General features: G+C 37.5%; 1 protein-coding gene across 3 annotated transcripts in view; it reads right to left on the reverse strand.

Annotated features, from left to right (window-relative positions):
- Ark2n (arkadia (RNF111) N-terminal like PKA signaling regulator 2N) overlaps nt 1-20,415 on the reverse strand; it is a 64,394-nt gene that overhangs the window by 24,960 nt on the left and 19,019 nt on the right. For 2 of the 3 annotated variants that reach the window (XM_090353164.1, XM_090353163.1), the window contains exon 3: nt 905-1,087. The exons of the other annotated variant lie outside the window; for it this stretch is intronic. In XM_090353164.1, coding sequence (XP_090209290.1) covers nt 905-1,087 — 183 coding nt within the window. The remainder of the gene's footprint in view (nt 1-904; nt 1,088-20,415) is intronic. 3 annotated transcript variants of the gene reach the window in all.

Below are 20,415 nucleotides of genomic sequence, written 5' to 3' on the forward strand. Positions count from 1 at the left end.
GACATAGTACTTATGCAGTGTTTTCTCATTCCTTCCCCTTTAATATTATGCCTAAGTATTTTGGTACTTGGTTTAAAAAAAGGTTTATATTAGAATATTTGAGGAAGATACTTTAAAAAAAAAAAGCAAGGTTTTCAAAGGTGAAAGCAGTGTCTTTCTCAGTGAATAAATACGACTCAAAGAATAATAACAGAACTAAGATAAATAATGCAAGACAGATTTTTTTTTCCTCCTGAGATATCTTAGGCAGAAATTAAAAGGCACTAAAAAGGCAAACAAGAACTTGGTAGGGTGCAATCAAAACTGACACGGCCCAGCATGCTACAGGACTATAGATGAACAGCCCTACTGGGTGGGTTTCAATAGTACCCCATCTTAGCTGCAATGCTGCTATCTATAGTGAAGTCTTAAGAACTGCTTAGGGCCAGGAGTTTGGCCTAGTGATAGACTGCTTACCTAGCATGCACAAAAACCTCGGTTTGATTCCTCAGTACACGTGCACAGAAAAGTCATAAGTGGTGCTGTGGCTCAAATGGTAGAACTCTAGCCTTGAGAAAGCCCAAGGACAGTGCGCAGGCCATGAGTTCAAGCCCCAAGACTGGCAAAAAACCAAAATAAAACAAAAAAAAAAACTGCTCAAAGAATCTATGTATCTCATTTGGGCATTTTAATCCAAGAAATAAGCCTACTGAAACTAACTGCTGCCTACACTTTGTTTTACATATTCTCATTTTTCCTTCTCTCTGGTTAGGGAAGATAAATGAAATGCTACCCAAATCTATGAAAAGCAAACTGGATCATTTCAATGCTAAATTGTTTATTATATGTGGCAGGGTCTACTACCAGGAGAATAGCTGCCAGGACACATGCACATTATATCATTAGAGAAGGGGGAGAGACCAACCTGCCTCTGCATTCAGCTCCTCTAGAAGCCCGCTGGTCCTCCAGGTAGCTCCTGTGTCCTGGCCGCCTACAGAATTAGTGTGCTCTTGAACTACTGCAGCCGCCAATAAACTGTCCACATTTACCACTTCTGGGTCAGAGCTGGTGTCAGACATATCATAATGAGCTACAACTGGAGGTCCATCTAGGGAGGAAAGAAAATGTATACTTGTATCTAACTTGTGGGGTGAGAAATACTTCAGAAATTAAGTAAGAGCCCTCTAAATGTCAGTTGCCTAAACCTTATTATTCTATCTGACTGAAAAATCCATACTTCATAAATCTAGTATTCTGTGCATGATCTGAAAGTGGAAAAAATAACCTGAGTTTACAGAGGTGAGGGACATTCTTGGGGGAAAAAAGAGTGTCATGAAGAACAGAAGACTATACTGAACAATCAAATTCCTGCCATACTTCTGAAGAGCAACAGATTAAGAAAAAGGGGATGACTTCACAAAGAAAGTGAAACTGACTCTCAGAAGGAAAGACACTTATGTAAACTATTAAAATCTAATGAATCTAGTTCTTTTAGTAGCCAGATTTAGAAAATAAATAAATAAAATATATTTTATTACTAAAAAAAGTTAACATCAAAGCTTGATTTAACTGCTTACTTTTAATAAAGCCCTTCTACAAAAACAGAGATGTTATACACCTTACAACATCCTTCCTAAAGAAAATGCCACAAAATTCATTTTCAGAATTTTGCTGTGGATGTCTTGTGTGGGATACTTATATTTTCTTTTCCCTGAGAAAGACAACCAGCTCACACTTCAAATAAATCATATACAATTTTGTAAGTGATTTCAAAGGAAGGTATTACAGTTCTTACTGGAAAAATAATAATGTCTCTTATTCCAAATTTCCCTAACTGAAAAAGACAAGCTAACTTCCAAAGTAATTATATGGTAGCAATTCATGGTTTAAAAAAAGAAAAAGAAAAAAGAAGAAAAACCTCAGTATTTCATGCTTATAGAATAAATGCTTTAAAATAGCACAGCTTCCCATTTCTTAACATGATAATATTTTTCACTCAAGAAATCCCTCTATTATCCCCATGTTAGAATGCTAAAAGAATTGTTCCCCTTTCAACAACCATATATCAAGTGTAAGCAAACCATTTGTTTCCATAAAGATTTTTACTATAAAATCAACAAATGAATTCTAAATACACTTATTTTATGAAACTCTTGACCACAAAGAAATACACATGTTAATGGATCAAGAAATATAGCACAATGAAGGATTACTATTTTAACACAGATATCCACTGTGTATCTGTCACAGAACAAAATTATGGAACACAACTGGGATGTTTATCACCTAAAACTAGCTAGTAGCAACATTTTTAAAATGAAAAATGATCAAATACAAAAGCAAATGAACTGTTAGGTGCAACTGTATAGAGAACAGACATGTCACAATATGAAATTCTGACGATAACAATTTTGACTTCTCAAAAATGATTTCCAATTACTCTAAAAGGATAAATCAAATTCACCCAAATTTAGCAATGTGGCCTTAGTATCAGTTGGTAATAGATTTTACCAACAGATGAGGGGGAAAAAGTTAATTTTGAGGTTTTTCTTTTGTAAGGAAACCTGCATTGTTCGATGGAATCTTCGTCAGAGTTCAAAATGATCGTTATGGAATCAGGATACTGTGTAATGTCCAAATACTTGTGCAGAAAATGTGAGGGCCAAGTACAATATTGACTATTTGACCATATGTTCTACTTTTAAAACAGCTTTATGTTTTTGTTTTCTTTTTCCTGAGAAGTTTCCACCAATTTAGCAATTTATTTTAAAGTTCCTATCACTGATACCATTCAGAGCCTCTTGTCCTCACATTCCCCACCTACACCCCCAAACTGAGGACACAGGTCAACAGTCAAGTCAAAATTGTACCACTCCTACATGTATAATCATGCAATAAGTATAAGTGTATATATACATGCAGAGTGACATCACCTACCCATGGAAATAACTTGTCTGAAAGTCTTCATCAGTAGAAAATACAAGTATAAACTTGTTATCTGGCTTCATTCTTGTATCTTCCATATTTCCAAACAGCACACCTTATAACTTAGCTTAAATTTAGTATTCATCATAAAGACAGCAAAATGTTCATATTTTAATTATACTTAACAATTAAAATAAATTATGATCATTTGTCACTGTTCCATTTCCAATATACTCAAACAAGGGCAAGTTAGTAGTATACAATCTTTAATAAAAGAGGGGAATGAATGCTTTTCCAACTTCGTCTTTTGATAAGAAACCACAATTAAGGAATCTGTATTCCAAGATCATCTTACACCTATCATTAACAAATCAAGATTAAGTAAGTTGAAAGCAGTTGGCACTAGAGCTGGTACTATGAATCAGTAAATGAATGTTAGCTAACTGATGGCAACAATTGGTGGTGTTTTTAAAACATGACTCTTGCTAAACAAAATCAAAAGACAAGTAAGATTTTAAACCGCTTTTTTTTTCAGCATTTGAAAAGTACTGCCTTAAAAAAAGAAAAGAAAACCACACCACGAAAGAGGAGGTAAGAACATGAGAGACACCACCTATTTACACTGTCAGTTCATTATAAAATAAACAACACAGGTCTACCATCACTGCTGTGACTGTGACTTGATTATCTCTCTACTACTATGAGCAACTGAATTGCTACTAAAAGATTGCTTGGATTTTCATCAAAATAGCCACTTCATGGAATTTACATACATTGATATTACAATTTAAAGAGATAATCACTAACATAAGAAGACTATACAACATACAAAGTTACCCACCCAACCAGTGCAGTCTCCCATCTACTAATTCTGGTGGCTGTCATAGTTTCAAGATATAAAATTTCTAATAATGAATGTTAATTTGTCTAGTCATTCAAAGCATCACTCTAAAAAAAGTAATTTTTAGCACAATTTAATAGCTCTTCCATCTATGGTTAATACGTGTGCTGTTTCTCTTCCTGACTTAAATCTTTTCAGGGTAGGACTTCTTTCCTGTCTCTGCCACCAAGGGCGAGAATTACTGATGTATACCATCAAGACTGGCTGATTAAAATCTTTTGAAAATTTTGCTCTTTATTATAATCACAAAATCCAATAACTACTTTTTATTTTAAAACATGAATTCCTATGTTTTATGTTAGATAGGTTTATACCTTCTTGCTTCTTTCCTAACGCATTAAAAAAAGCTTTAACTTTTTAAATACCAAAATACAATTCTGTGTTGTCACATGTTCTTAAACACATTAGGGTTCTTTTATTATTCTCAACCTTCTGTCTTACTACCATCAAATTTTCAATGCTTAATGAATGTTTCCTTTTCAAATGCATTCTAAAGAAAAAAAAAAACAAAAACAAAAACAAAAACCTGAGGGCTGGAAGTTTGGCCTAGTGGTAGAATGCTTGCCTAGCATGCACAAAGACCTGTGTTCAATTTCTTTAGTACATAAAACAGTCAGAAGTGGTGCTGTGGCTTAAGTGGTAGGGCGCTAGCCTTGAGAAAAGCCCAAGGACAGTGCTCAGGCCCTAAATTCAAGCCCCAGGACTGGCAAAAAGAAAGAAAAAAGAAAAAAAAAATCTTGAATCACAAAAACAAAGCAATTACAAAACCTAACTCTTCCTCTGTTCTGCTTATCCATGAAAAATTTATCTCTCAAATCCCAAAAGCACAGCATTTTAAAACTATACAAAGTAGTCACACAATTTACTACATCCCCACCTTGGTGTTACCTGGGCTTTATACCTAGGGTCCTGCAGATGCCAGGCAAGCATTCCACTTGAACTATAGCCCTAGCAACTTTACTCTGAGAAAATGTCTTGCTAAACTGGTCAGGCTAGCCACAAACCTGTGATTCTTTTGTCTTAACCTCCCAAGAAGCTGAGGTTAAAAGCATAATGAACCACATGCAGCTTTTGCCACTCCTATTGAACAGATCCAGACCAGAAACCTGACTAGATAGAACCATATGCTACGGTTGTTCTTTCTGCAAAAGGAAAGAGGAAAATATTAGAGATGAGAAGCTTTGGAGGTAGAGTTTTGGCAGCAGACACAGGGCTTAAAACCCTGCCCAATCACTTAGTTGTTATGACTCTGTGATGCATGATTCCACTCCTCATTTCTTCACAAATTATGTCTGGGGATAAAGACATAATAGAACACAACAGTGTTCAGATACTAGTCTACTGCCCCACTCATAAGAAGCACTGTCCTACTTCATCATCATGTTTCCTTCCCTTTTATTATATACTCCTCTATTACATAATCTCTGCATTCAAGAAGCTTTGATGAGGGCCATGAGGGTGGTAGAGTGCTTGCCTAGCATACATGAAGCCATGGGTTTGGTTCCTTGGTATCACATACACAGAAAAAACCAGAAGTAGTGCTGTGGCTCAAGTAGTAGAGCGTACGCCTTGAGAAAGTTCGACAGTGCCCAGGCCCTGAGTTCAAGTACCACCAGCACTGGCAAAAAAAAAAAAAGAAAAGAAAGAGAGAAAACAGAAAAAGCAGAAGCAGCTTTGATGAGCTGGGTATGTTGGCTAATACTGTAATTCTAGCTATTCAAAAGGCTAATATCCAATGATCAAGGTTTGAAGCCCACTAGGACAGGAACCTCCTAAGCGTTTCCGTGGAGCTTTCTTTGGAGAACTACCCTTGAGCACGAATGCTCAGAGTCAGCACCCATACTGAGTTCAAGCCCAAGGTCCAGCAAAAAAGAAAAAATGAAAATTGGCTTTGATGAAGCATCACTAACCTGGTGCCTCATTCTGCTTAAACACGAACTCAACTTGTTAAACAAATGCTTTGCTAAGGTTAAGTTACATGAGATCACCAAACACAGGTTTTGTATTTTTGTTTGAAATGAAATATTAGCCTGCATTTATTCATATAAAGGTTTCTCAAAACCAAACAGGTATCGTTTTGGATTAGCCCATGTTTAGAATCTTCCTTGCTTACACAGCACATCCACTTAACACAGTATTGTCAGTCTCTTGTTTTAGTCCAGTGAAAAATCTAGAACTGGGGGCCCTCTTGTAACCTGAAGAAATTTAGAAACATAATTCCTCTATCCCTTCCCCATCCCTCTCTATCACTGTAAAGCCCAAAGAACTCCAACAAGAATGACTTCATTACTCTCTGCTATACCAGGTCTCTCAAAAACCTTAAAGAGAAAACATCTTTGCTTGGTTACTGCTAAAAAACCCCACAAAGGATAATTTTCCTTAGTCCCACTATCTATACATTACAAGAAAGGGGTGCTGGTTATAGTGGCACACATCAGCAATTCCAGCACCTAGAAGGCTAATACAGGAGTATCACAAGTTTGATGCTGCTCTGAGTTAAATAGTCTGAAATATCTCAAAAAAGGGGAAAATAAACACAGCAGTGATTCTCACCAGACACTATATCGAAAATGAACTATATCATCTGTGGATAGGGACAGGAGGGAAAAACTGGGAGTGAGGGAAAAGGCAGCATTGTGCAAAAAGTAATGTACTTATTATGTAAGCTATGTAACTGTAACCTCTCTGTATATCACCCCCGAAGAAAAATAAGGAGGCAGGGGAGGAAAAATGGGAAAAGACATCACAATTAGCTTCCAGATATTGAGACTTGAATTTTTTTTTATCTAAAGGGAGGACATGTGTACATGTGCTTGGTGGTCAGGAGACAAAATGACATGTGGAAGAATGAAGCACAGGGGGAAAGGCAAGTCTCAAGAGATATAGAAGAGAATCTTCATTTTAGAAGAACCCATTTAAGAACAAAACACCAGGGCCGGGAGGTAGAGCGCTTTGTCTAGCATGCACAAAGACCTGGTTCAATTCCTCGGTACCACATATGTAGAAAAAAAGCCAGAAGTGGTGCTGTGGCTCATGTGGTAGAGCTCTAGCCTAGAGAAGGCCAAAGGACAATGCTCAGGCCCTGAGTTCAAGACCCAACACTGGCACACAAAGAAAAAAAAAAAAGAAGAAAACACACCAATATTATGACATTCCAGAATATTTACTAAAATAAAAATCTACATTTACAAATTTTTAAACGCACTTGAGATTACTTATGCTATACCAATTGGAAACCCAAGATTCATGCAGGACAATAAACAGAAAACATCTCTTGGGGGGAAAAAAAATCAACCCATAGGAAAAAGTTAATAAAGGAAGACAAAAATTTATATAGAGAAGTGTCATCTCTGGAAAAGTAATTTTGAACAGCAAGGACTACACATGCGCATTTTCTTAAGCATAAGATATAAGGCTATTTTAGTAAAAAGGAAATATGTAAGAAGATAAAGAGATAAATATAAATTAAATACAACAATGCAACTTTATACTTAGCAAAAAGTAAAATTGAGTCAATACCTGTTTGAACTTTTTTCCATTATATTCTGCTAATTAATGTTTAACCTTTACCAAATTTCTACTATGGAAATAAAGTTCTAAGGATTATATTTGTCCTCCAATCACACTGGTAAATGACTGAAAATGTATCTATGAGTAATGAAGGGTTCAAGTTAGAAATTAAAAGAGTAATGGTAGGAGGAGGGAAAGGGGGACAAAACATGAGAAGGGGGTACCAATGTTCGAGAAGTAATACATCCAACTCACTATCTGACAAATGTAACTGTAACCCCTCTATATATTACCTCAATTAAAAAAAAAAAAGACTGGGGCCGGGAGTTTGGCCTAGTGGTTAAAGTGCTTGCCTAGCATGCATGAAGACCCAGGTTCGATTCCTCGGTACCACATACACAGAAAAAAGCCGGAAGTGGTGCTGAGGCTCAAGTGGTAGAGCTCTAGCCTTGAGAAAGTCCAAGGCCAGTGCTCAGGCCCTGAGCTCAAGCCCAGGACTGACAAAAAAAAAAAAAAAAAGACTTTCATAGTAGTTGAAATACTGACCCAAAGAAAATGACAATCTAACACCTGATCACCTACTAGAGACAGAACTGGTACAAATCAAGTGAGGGTATTCAAAAGATAATTTAAAGACAGGTAGGTACTGGTGGTTCATGCTTCTTAATTCTAGCTACTTGGGAGATACTTGAGATCTGAGGACTGTGGTTTGAAGTCGGTGTGGGCAGAAAAGTCCGTAAGACTCATCTCCAATTAACCACCAAAAAAAAAAAAAAAACCCAGGAAGTGGAGCTGGAAAACAGGAAGTGGGGAGGGGAGAGGAGGAAGAACTTCCTTTTCTGCAGTTTCGCTCCTCTCTCCCATTTTCTACTCCCTTCTCTTCTCTTTCCTTTGTCCTCTCCTTGAGAGCCAACTCAGGACTTATTTTCTCCAAAATAACTTGCCAGGCTAAAGGGATGGCTCCAAGTAGTAGAGTGCCAATTGAGCAAGCAGTCCTGAGTTTTTTTCAGGATATGTTTAGTATATTAACATTTTTGTCATAAAACAAAAAAAGAACCCTATTAAATATATGAAGCTGTTTACAAATGCATTTGAAACTCGTTAACATACTGAAATTAAATCAAGAACTTTTTTTCTAAACAGTCTACTTGTAGTAAAAATCAGTGATCCCACAATGAAGGTAAAGGGAATTTGTACTAAAAATGCTTCAAAGATCATAGGGTAGTAAAAATTTAGTAACTCGAACACCTGTAATCCTAGGTAACTAGGAGGCTGAGATCCAGCACGGGCAGCAAAGTCCATGATATTTATTAATCACCAGAAAGGAAGGTGTGACTCAAGTGGTAGAGCACCTGCCTTGAACAGAGGAGGAACAACCAGGCTCTGAATTCAAGTCCTAGTACCAGCACACACACACGCAAAATGTATTCCATCATCCACAAATAATAGGCCTTCATATTTTTCCATTGATATAAATCCATATGCATATGTATGCATCTTTGTGTGCATATGCATATGTGCATATATGCATGCAAATACACCCATATGCATATATACATATTAGATACACATATTGTACATACATATGCTTAAACACAAACACATAACAAATTCCTACATACTTTATGGTAAAAATTTTTGGTGTTTAAGCACATCTCTACTGGTTACATATGAAGTTGAAGAAACTTGACAATTATTATATACTGAGAGGCCACCAGCCTGCTTCACCAAAGTACATTTGTGTGTGTAGATAGACATATAGATAGGTATAAATAGATACACACCTATATACAAAAATACACATACATGTTTATTTGGCTGGCTTTATTTTGTTTCAGTTGAGACAGATCTCACTATGTAGCCCAGGCTGATCTGGAACTCATGGACCTGTCTCAACCTCTTAAGTGTCAAGATTACAGGCATAAAACATACCAAGCCCAGGCAAGTTGCCAAAAAAAATTTCTTTAACAAGACTGAACACATCAATGAGTCTTCCTGTAAAATTAACTCCAAATTGTCATAAATCAACTTTTTTTTTGGGGGGGGGGGGGATTGGTTGTGGAGCTTGAACTCTGGCCTGGGCATTTCCCTGAGCTCTTCAGCTCCAGGCTAGTGTTCTACCACTTGAACCACAGCACCACTTCCAGCTTTTTCTGTGTATGTAGTACCAAGGAATTGAATCCAGGGCTCTGTGAATGCTAGGCAAGCACTCTACTAGGCCATAAATCAGCTTTTGATAGGAAAAAAAAAAAAATGAGAGCTCCTTTTCCATTTAAAACTTCTTAGAAAAGAGAAAAGTAAGCTGGGTGCCAGTGGCTCATGCCTGAAATCCTAGACACTCAGGAGGTGAGATCTGTGGATTGGGGTTCAAAGCCTGGGCACAAAAGTCCATGAGACTCTTATCTCCAATTAACCACCAGAAAACCACAAGTGGTTAAATTATAAATTTAAAGAAAAATGCTAAGTTTCTCTTAGAAGTCTAGTTGAAAGCACAATTTTATAAACTATTTAACATTAGCAAAATTACTTACTATTGAAGTAACAATATTCCTATAAGTCCTTAAAAGAGGAACAACACCCAGGCACCAGTGGCTCACAGCTATAAACCTCCTAGCTACTCAGGAGGCTGAGATCTAAGGATTGTGATTAGAAGTCAGCTGGGAGAGTAAAGTCCATGAGACTCTTCTCTTCAATTAACCACTGGAGAGAAAAAAACTGGAAATGGAGCTGGGGTTCAAGTGGTAATTAGCCTGGAGCAAAAAAGCTCAAGAAAAGCCTGAAGCCCTGTGTTCAAGCCCCAGAATTAGAACAACAGCAACAACAAAAAGATGAATAACACTATTTTCCAATCGCAGTGTTACAATACTTTTGGTTCTGTTATCTATATTCTCTGACACACTTAACAGGCCTTTAACACACCAAAGGGCCATTTACTTCTGGTACAGGGATTGAAAACAATGTTAAATACAGTAGCTCTAATCTCCACTAGCAATTTTAAGACTTACTCCATACATATCTTTGTGATTAAATAATTACTTTGTCCTTATCAGGATAAATGGCATCTCAAACACTGAGATTTAAGTTAAAACTCAAGATAAAAAGACTATGTGTGTAGCAATAAAAAAATAAGCCCTTTACCCCTGGTTTTACTTTCCCTGTCTTTAGATGCCAGACAATTAACTACAATCCAAAAAGCAAAATTAAATTAACAGAAACTACAGAAATCAATTCCTAAGTTTTAAATTATAACTATTGTGAGTGTAAAACAGTAGTACAGTGAAATCTCCACCATCTAGCTCTCTTGTAAGTCATTCCCTTTGTCCAATGTTTCCATGCTATGTGTGATGATACGGAGTAGCTTCTTGATAATCTTCTTAGGTATCATAGGAGTTTTAAGTAACTCTTACATAGTAGCCCAACTCTATGTGACAATGCCTGTATCATTTACTTCACTTTATCATCATGGAGGCACTGTGTCATTTCATATAATCACAGAAGAGTGAATATAGCACAGTAAAGTATTTTGAGAGAACTCAAATTCTATTAGAGTATCATTCTTCTATTTTATTGTTGTTAATCTCCTACTATATCCAATTTATAAAAATAAATTTTAGACTAGGGATAATGTGTACAGAGAAAAAAAGGTCTAAATCTATGTGCCTGTGGCTTGCATCTGTAATTCTAGATACTCAAGAGCCTGAGAGCCAGGGAGTTACAATTTTAAGTCATCCCAGGCAAAAACAAAAAAATTGCAAAGCTCCATATTCCAAACTAACCAGCAAAACAGGAGAGAGGCATGACTCAAATGGTTCAGTACCAGAGACACAAGAAAGCCTAGCAATCAGGGCCCTGAATTCAAACCCTGGTATAGGCAAGACAGCAACAACAAAAGACAGACAAAAAGAAAGAGTATATTTGCAAGAAGAGGGAAGAAGAGAGAGTGTGTATGTGTAATTTAATATGCATCTTCTGGTGTTCACTGGGGTCTCAGAACATATTCTCTGCCGATAAAGGGAGAACTACTATACTATTTTTCTCATGAATGAAATAAAACTACAGCCTAATCAGCTGTCCCCTACACTATATCTTACAAAAGTTGATAGAGAATAAATATTTGCTGAAGGTAATCATACATTCTGGGCTGGAGTTTGGCCTAGTAGTAGAGTGCTTGCCTAATATGCATGAAGACCTGGGTTCAATTCCTCAGTATCATATGCATAGAAAAAAGTTGGTAGTGGTGCTGTGCCTCATGTGGTAGAACTCTATCTAGCCTTCAGAAAGCCCAAGGACAGTGTTTAGGCCCTGAGTTCCAGCCCCAGAACTGGGGAGGAAAAAAAAAAAGAAAAAGAAAATCATACATTCTTCCTATATGCAAATACTATTTGATATTATAAATATCAGTAGATAAATTAGTTTACTAAATGACATGGAAACTTACATAAAAATGTTCATGTAGCACCTCTACTCATGATCTTCATAGTGGAATTACATGATTTAAATCAGAAGGGAGTCAACAATATTTGTAGAGAATGAGTGCTAAAAGATTAACTTGATTTGGATTTACTAAATTCTCAATTGTTAATTTTACTTACATTTTTGTAATAAAAAAGGAATCAGTTTTATTATTTAGTTTCTATGTTACCACTACGAAACTCAGTATTTATCATTCTATTTTGAAAATGTAAATATTCAAGTTTTGAAAACATTATCAAAAGAAATTAACAAGCAGGTGCGGTGGCTCTCCCACAGTGGCTCTTGCCTTTAATCCTAGCTACTCAGGAGGCTGAGATCTGAGGACTGATGTTTAAAGCCAGCCTGGGCACCAAAGGGCATTAAAGTACAGGAAACTCTTATCTCCAATTAACCACTAGAAAAGGGGCTGTGGCTCAAGGGATAGGGCAGCAGCCTTGAGCTAAAGAGCTCAGGGACAACACCCAGGCCAAGGGTAGGGCAATAGCCTTCAGCTGAAGAGCTCAGGGACAGAGCCCGGGCCCAGAGTTGAAGCCCCATGACCCACAAAAAAAAAAAAAAAAAAGAAGAAGAAGAAGAAGAAGAAGAAGAAGAAGAAGAAGAAGAAATTAACAATAGTAAAAATATACTTTTACATAAACTAAAAAAGTAGCTAACAAATTTATAAGAGATTTATAGGTTGTCCTATAATATTCCTGTTTTTCAACATCAGTAACTGAAAAATTGTTAGGTCCTTGGAAATTCTAATGTACTGGCAGCATTTTTATGTAAGATTTAACAAAGGGTTACTGAGGCAGTACTTGGGAATCAGACACTAAGCACTTGGTTGAGTAGCAGGCTAGTCACATTTTAGATCCCCTGGTTCCACCAGCGTTAAGGTGAGTTAGTTTTCCCATTTACACACGAACTTCTCTGTCTACCTCTTTAGCTCAGAAAAACAGTTCATCACACAGACCTCGGTAACCCTGTCAAGTAATCCCAGAATTTACCTGGGCAGTCAGAACCCCCAACACAACTGAAGACAGAGGCCATTTGATAAATACCATTAATTCAGAAAAGTGTATTTTTTTTTTTTTTTTTTGCCAGTCCTGGGCTTGAGCTCAGGGCTTGAACACTGTCCTTGGACTTTCTCAAGGCTAGCACTCTACCACTTGAGCCTCAGCACCACTTCTGGCTTTTTGCAATGTATGTGGGGTACCAAGGAATTGAACCCGGGTCTTTGTGCATGCTAAGCAAGCACTCTACCACTAGGCCAAACTCCCGGCCTAGAAAAGTGTATTTTTATTAAAACATGCATATGTAGGAAAATGGCAGGGAAAAAAAAACACATTCTAAAGCTGACAGGTACAGAATTGGTATTCAACATTAAATTATTGAAACCAAACAAAAGTTTCCAGTCAAAGAGTGAACAACTAATAAGACATTATTACCCTTCCACAGCTTCAATGAATCTGCCTCTACCTTAGTTTTTTCCAATCTTTACTGAAGATAGAACCAGGAGTGGTTTTAACAATAATAAAACCAAGAGTTTAGCAAGCAAAAGGACATGAGTTCAAATGCCACCCTTTCAGGGAGGGGGATACTAAACAAAAGAAGAAGCTATGATAGCTTCAAGGCATCAGAGGTTTGTTTTAAAGTTCAGATAATTTTAATGTACAGACTTGAGAACCTTGAGTAGTTTAAATGCTTTGATTTAAAAATTCTAAAAGATTATCTCATCAACTGATCAGTAAGTATTACACAATTATTCTCAGCTGATTTAATTTCATCAAAAGCCCTAAGTTTATGCTTCAGAGTTTAAGTTTGGAAATACGGAAATTCCAAGCCAGCCCAAGCAGACAAGTCTACTAAACTCCATGTGCCTAGAAATGATGACACACACCTATTGTTGTAGGTCAGGAAGTCAAATACAGAGTATGGTGATTCAAGTATGGAGGCAGGAAGTAAAACACAATCTCAAAAACAACCAGTGGAGCTGAGCACTGGTAGCTCATACTTGTAATCCTAGCTACTCAGTCTAGCTACTCAGAAGACTGAGAACTAGCCAGCCCGGACAAACAAATCCAAGAGACACATGTCCAATTAGCTAGCAAAAAAAGGAAAAGTGAAGGTGTGGTTCAAGTATTAGAGCACCTGCCTTGAGCATAAAGTAAAGCTATAGTACAAGGCCCTAAATCCAAGCCTCAACCCCACCTCCTCCCCCCAAAAAAGAACTCTTAAAAAAAAAAAAAAGCCAGATGTGGTTTCTCATGCCTGTTATCCTAGCTACGGAGGAGGCTCAGATTTGAGGATCAAGGTTCAAAGCCAGCCCAGACACTAATGACCATAAGACTTTTATCTCCAATTAACCACTAGAAAACAGGAAATGGCTCTGTGGCTCAAGGGGTAGGGCAGCAGCCTTGAGCCAAAGAACTCAGGAACAGCAATCAGGTCCAGAGTCCAAGTCCCAAGACCAACCCCCTCTCATAGAAAACAATATAAAGAATGTACAGAATCCAAGTATACTTCTGGGTCATCTATATAAACTCTAGTCTGTATAAACCTCTATCTATTAAAAGACATGTTATGCCATTAGAAAATGATTTTGTGGATTGCTACACATCATATATTTTTCCTGTGGAGAAAATATTAAACATAATGGCTTTAAGCTGTCTTTGCAATCAAGAAACTTGTTTACACATAATACATAATTTCAAATGTGAATGATATAAATGTGCAGACAGCTATTATAATATCCAGTGTAAGAGTATTTTCATGGAATTTTAAGATTGATCCTGTATAAATTTGTATGATACTAGATCATCTTTGGTTTGGGTCTCCAACAAAATAATAATACTATGCTCTTCATTCTCAGTAACTTATTAATTATATTATCTCCTCAGACCACTGTTGACTACACCGTCTAAAATAACTTTTATACTCCAATCCCAGGCAGCCTCCTACATGTATCATGTATTTCTACCTGGTAGCAAAGATAAATTAATTTAGTATTTGTCTCCTCATAAAAGATTGTTTTACAAGAGAAGAGACATCACTCACTACTGCACACAAATTGCAAAAATACTTCATGAATAAGTGATTTTGAATATAATGGTCAATCTTGGTGTATACCATCTACCTTCATCAGAAAAAGTCTTATAGAACAGTATTAGAATTTCTCTATCATAATTATCCCAGAGTATTCACCTCATGGCTCATGTTATCCTATAAAGGTAGTTTATGAAGATACGAAAGAATGCCTTGTTATCAAGAATAGCTATAGACACTGAGCTGGGATTAAGCACCTATCTATCAGGCAAACATGAAGCCCAGAGTGCAAACACAGTATGCCACCCATAAAAAGCTGAAGTCATTCACTAAGAATGTCATGCTACACAAAGTACAAATTTTTTGCTCAATTCTACCTATTAAATCTTCCAGGCGCATGCTCGTGGTAGAGTGCTTGCCTAGCATGCACGGAGGCCCAGGTACAATTCCTCGGTACCATATACACAGAAAAAGCCAGAAGCGGTGCTATGGCTCACGTGGCAGAATGCTAGCCTTGAGAAAGCCCAAGGACAGTGCTCAGGCTCTGAGTAAATGGCAAAACAAAATAAACAAAAAAAAGAAAGAAAGAAAGAAAGAAAGAAAGAAAGAAAGAAAGAAAGAAAGAAAGAAAGAAAGAAAGGAAAGAAAGAATAAAGAAAAGAAGAGAGGGGAGGAGAAGAGGGGGTGGAGGGAAGGAAGTGGGACAAAGGCAGGAGAAGGGGTATCAATGTGTGAGAAGTAATGCACCTACTATCTGGCAAACATAACTGTAACCCCTTTATATATTACAATAAATTTTTTTTAAAGAAAAAAATCTTATGAAAAAAAGATTCATTTCCCTTTAACTTTACCTTCTTCCCTTTCTTCAGGCTACTCCTTCCTGCTCAGTTTCCTTATTTTAAAGGAAAGTTCATTATATAGAGAGATCCTCAAGAGATACACTTTTTCCCCATTGTGATATGTTTTCCTTAAGGAAAAATCAGACTATACAGAATCTGTATTATGTTTTGATTGTTGCTATGAAGCACAGGCTGGCCTGGAACTCATGATCTTCCTGGTTCCACCTCCCAAGTAACTGTAATTACATACAAACATCACTATGCCAGGCCAAAAGAGAATTTAAAGACAGTCAAACTTTAATCAGCATTATATAGGACCAAAAAAAAAAAAAATCAGATGGCAACTTTGATTTGCTTTAAATTCTAGCATTACTAATTTTTTAATAAATACAAAACTTGGTGAATTCAAGAGCAGGGTGCTGATGGCTCACTCCAGTAATCCTAACTATTCATGAGGCTGAGATCTGAGGATCATGGTTTAAAGCTAACCCTGGCAAGAAAAGTCTGAGAATCTTATGTCCCATTAACCACAAAAAGGTGGAAGTAGATCTGTGGCTCAAGTAAGTGGTAGAGCACCACTCTTGAGCAAGAGCTTAGGGATAATGGCCAGGTGCAAGTTCAAGCCCTAATACCAGGATACTACTCAGAGGCTCGAGATCTGAGGACTGCGGTTCAAAGCCAGCCTGGGCTCTTATCTCTAATTAGAACACTGGAAGTAGCGCTGTGGCTATTACCGCTGTGGTAGGGCATTGCCTTGAGCTGAAGAGCTCACAGACAACGCCCAGGCGCAGAGTGCAAAGCCCCATGACCAACAACAACAACAAAAAAGAAAATAGTATGAGAAAACTTATGCTGAGGGCAATGAGACAAAATGCAGCCACATATCAGCAGCAAACACTGAAGAGCAAGGTAGTATGAGGCCTTAATATCAAGAAACAATTACACATTTTTCACATCCCATAGAACCAAGGATAACAGCAAATTATAACAATAAATGAGAGATCTGGGGTGATAATAATCAATCATGGCAGGCTTATCATTGAAAAAATTGAAAAGTACATGAGTACCAATGCTGATAGTCAGAGGCTATTTATAAAGACAAAGGTATATGAAAAGTGTGCTCAAGTTTTCTATGAATCCAAAACTGATCTAAAACAATTAAGCCTATTATTAGACAACAACCACCAGGGACTACATGCTTACTTTAGATAGGCCTGTTTGTTAACACTAAAATATGTCCTAAATTGAGAAAAAGACATAGCAAAAGAAAAGTTTATGCTTTTGTATATATACAAAGTTAATATAGGCACTCATTTGAGAAAATAAGATAGAAAAATCGGGCTGAAAATACCTTGGTTTTTTTAACATGGGAGAATGCCACAGATACCCGTAAGACTTCAAGGCTTGTTAATGTAACATCCAGATATACAAACACACAAACACACACACACACACATCTGGGGCCGGGAGCATGGCCTAGTCATGGTAGAGTGCTTGCCTAGCATGCACAACACCCTGGGATTCAATTCCCCAGTACCTCAGACACAGAAAAAGCCAGAAGTAGCCAGGTGGGTGGCTCACGCCTGTAATCCTAGCTACTCAGGAGGCTGAGATCTGAGGGTTGCAGTTCAAAGCCAGCCTGGGCACTAAAGTCCAAAAGACTGTTATTAACCACTAGAATACCAGACGTGGCGCTGTAGCTCAAGGGGTAGGGTGGTAGTCTTTAGTTGCTCAGGGACAATGTCCAGGCCCAGAGTTCAAGTCCCACGACCAATCAAAAAAGAAAAAAGCTAGAAGTGGTGCTGTGGCTCCAGTGGTAGACTCACTAATCTTGAGAAGGCCCAAGGACAGTGCTCAGGCCCTGAGTTAAAGCCCCAGGACTGCCCGCCACCCCTCAAGCTCCCCCCCGCACCACTCCCAGCCAAAAACAAATAAGCACATTTAGCCAACACATGCTTTTAAAATAATCAGTTAAGTGTGGCTCATGCCTGTAACCTTAGCTACCCAGGCCCAGAAGTTCAAGCCCCACAACCAACAACAACAAAAAAAGATAATAAAATAAAAACAGTTAAATGGATTAAGAGGTGCTTGTTCATTACTATAGGAATCCGCACAGTGTATAAATAATATGATTTCTAAAAACTAGATGCCATTATTTAGAACTTGATATCCATTAGCAGTATAAGAACTTAAATGGTCCACATTGCCAGTTTCAAAATTTCTAGCTAGAAAGAGATGTAACACCTTTTTTCTCTCTTCTCTCCCTCTTTTATAAAACTGAAAGTCTTTCTACATTAGTTAGGATAAGAGTCCTCTCCTGTTTCAGCTTCACAAGGGGCTATTTCTATAATGCACAGAGCCCCAGTTCATATATCACTTAACTGAGTAGTACTTAGCCCTGGCTATCCATTCACAGTCATCATCTGAAGAGCTTTAACAATGCTCATGGCAGCTGGGCACTGTGGCTCATGCCTGTAATCCTAGCTACTTAGGAGGCCGAGATCTGAGAAGTGAAGTTAAAAACCAGCCCAGCCACAAAAGGACCTGAGCTCTTATCTCCAGTTAACCTCTAGAAAATGGAAAGTGGGGCTTGGCTCCAGAGTAGGGTGATAGCCTCAAGCTAAAGAGCTCAGGGACAATGCCCAGGTCCAAGGGTGGGGCCAGGAGTTTGGTGCCTAGTGGTAGAGTGCTGGCCTCACATGCACAAAGCCCTGGGTTCAATTTCTGGGTACCACATACATAGAAAAAAGCCGGAAGTGGTGCTGTGGCTCGAGTGGTAGAGCTCTAGCCTTGAGAAAACCAAAGAACAGTGCTCAGGCCCTGAGTAAAAGCCCCAGGACTGGCAATTTAAAAAAAAAAAAAAAGGATGGACATGGGTGGCTCAAGTCTGTAATTCTCACTACTCAGAAGGCTGAAATCTGAGGATCAAGATTCAATGCCAGCCAGGGCACAAAGAACCAGTGATTCTTATCTCCAATTAATATCTAGAAAACAGGGGAAGTGGGGTTAAACTCAAGGTGAGGGCAGTAGCCTTAAGCTGAAGAGCTCAGGGACAACGCACAGGTCCAGGGGTAAGGTGGTAGCCTTGAGCTAAAGAGCTGAGGGACAGCACTCAGGCCAAGTTCAAGCCCCTTGACACACACACACACACACACACACACACACACACACACACACACACACACACACACAAACCTTATAATGTAATACATAAACCCTTATAACACTCCTAAAAGAAATACACAATACATTTTTTTAAAGTAGTACAGTAGTATACTGTGTCAAGAGCTCTAAGAGTTCATACCCTTATTAATAATATAAAATGTAAAAGGAGATCAAATGACCACCATATGGGAGCTAATATTATAGTTAGTTTAAACCATCTAAATCAGAAACCTACAGATTATCTACTGTTTTGGTTAAAAGCTCTGATGCATATAGAGATTATCTTCTTGAATACTTGTTAAACATGACATTTGAAATATGATGTAAAAAAATCAGTGTTAATAAAATCTTTTTTTTTAAAAAAAGCTCTTGGGCAGGGAGTTTGGCCTAGTGGTACAGTGCTTGCCTAGCATGCACAAAGACCTGGGTTCCTCGATACCACATACATAGAAAAAAGCTGGAAATCATGCTGAAACTCTCAAAAAAGGAAGGGGGGAGGGGAAGAGGCAACCAGTTGATGCCTACTAACCAGTTGATGTTTTAGGGACCTCAGTCTGAATAGGTCATTTGCATGGCAGACTATCAAACCACACAAAAACAGGCCATGATAGTCAGATGAAATAAAGCTACCTGAGATTAATTCACTGTATGAAAAGTAACCATTTCTAGAAAACCTTTTCCTATCATCTGTGTTTCACTGATGTAGATGTCTGTTCAAAGAATGTCTTGAACTGAATGAAATCTAATTCTCATTACTAATATTAACTAAAACCAAAATCCCACAGATTTTACAGAGAAACTGGTCACTCAATGAAAAATGCTCTATTCATAAAATGCAAAGAAAATATATAAACCATACAACTATAAGCATATTCAATAAAATACTTGAATGCTAATGATAACCACCAGATAGTATTTTTACATTAATTCACTATAAATAGTATAAATTTACTATAAAACATTCTGTTTGCTCTTCTCTAAGTCCTCAAATCAAAGTCTGCCAGGAATATCTTAATAGGTACCTCCAATTACTTAAGACATCCATATTAATTCCAAAGCTTCAAGAAGAAAATGGTATAGTGATAATACTAAGCTGCCTTCAATTAATTTTTTTAAAACTTCAGAAATATCTGTTGCTTAGACATCAAAATAAATTAGTAAACGGAATCATGCACTATATTAGTCTGCACCATTATTTGCACTCCTTAAAATAAAATACACTAATTGTTAAGTAACTTGGAGTAGAGTACATTCAGGATAACTTTCAATTTTTAAGCTGTTGCCAAACAAAAGTTCATAAATAAAGCATTTTCTGAATTACTAAATTGGTTGTACCTTGATGAATCAGTGTAACAAAAATTTCAGTTTTTCCTTCTCAACTTGGTTTCCATTCTGTGTAAAAAGCTGGAGATTCTCTTAGGCACATCCAGTTTAAGTTCATCTGAATGTCCATGTTGATGCACTCAAGTCAGTTCATAATACAACTTTTCAACAACTGCTGTGACTATAAGAGTATGTGTGCCTCCCTCTTGCCCAAAGTCATAATGGGACTCAGGAAATTAAAATAAACATGATTGTTATATTCAAAATACATGTCAC

Source organism: Megascapheus bottae, chromosome 19, assembly GCF_031878675.1.
Source record: "Megascapheus bottae isolate mThoBot1 chromosome 19, mThoBot2.hap1, whole genome shotgun sequence".
Lineage (NCBI taxonomy): Eukaryota > Metazoa > Chordata > Mammalia > Rodentia > Geomyidae > Megascapheus > Megascapheus bottae.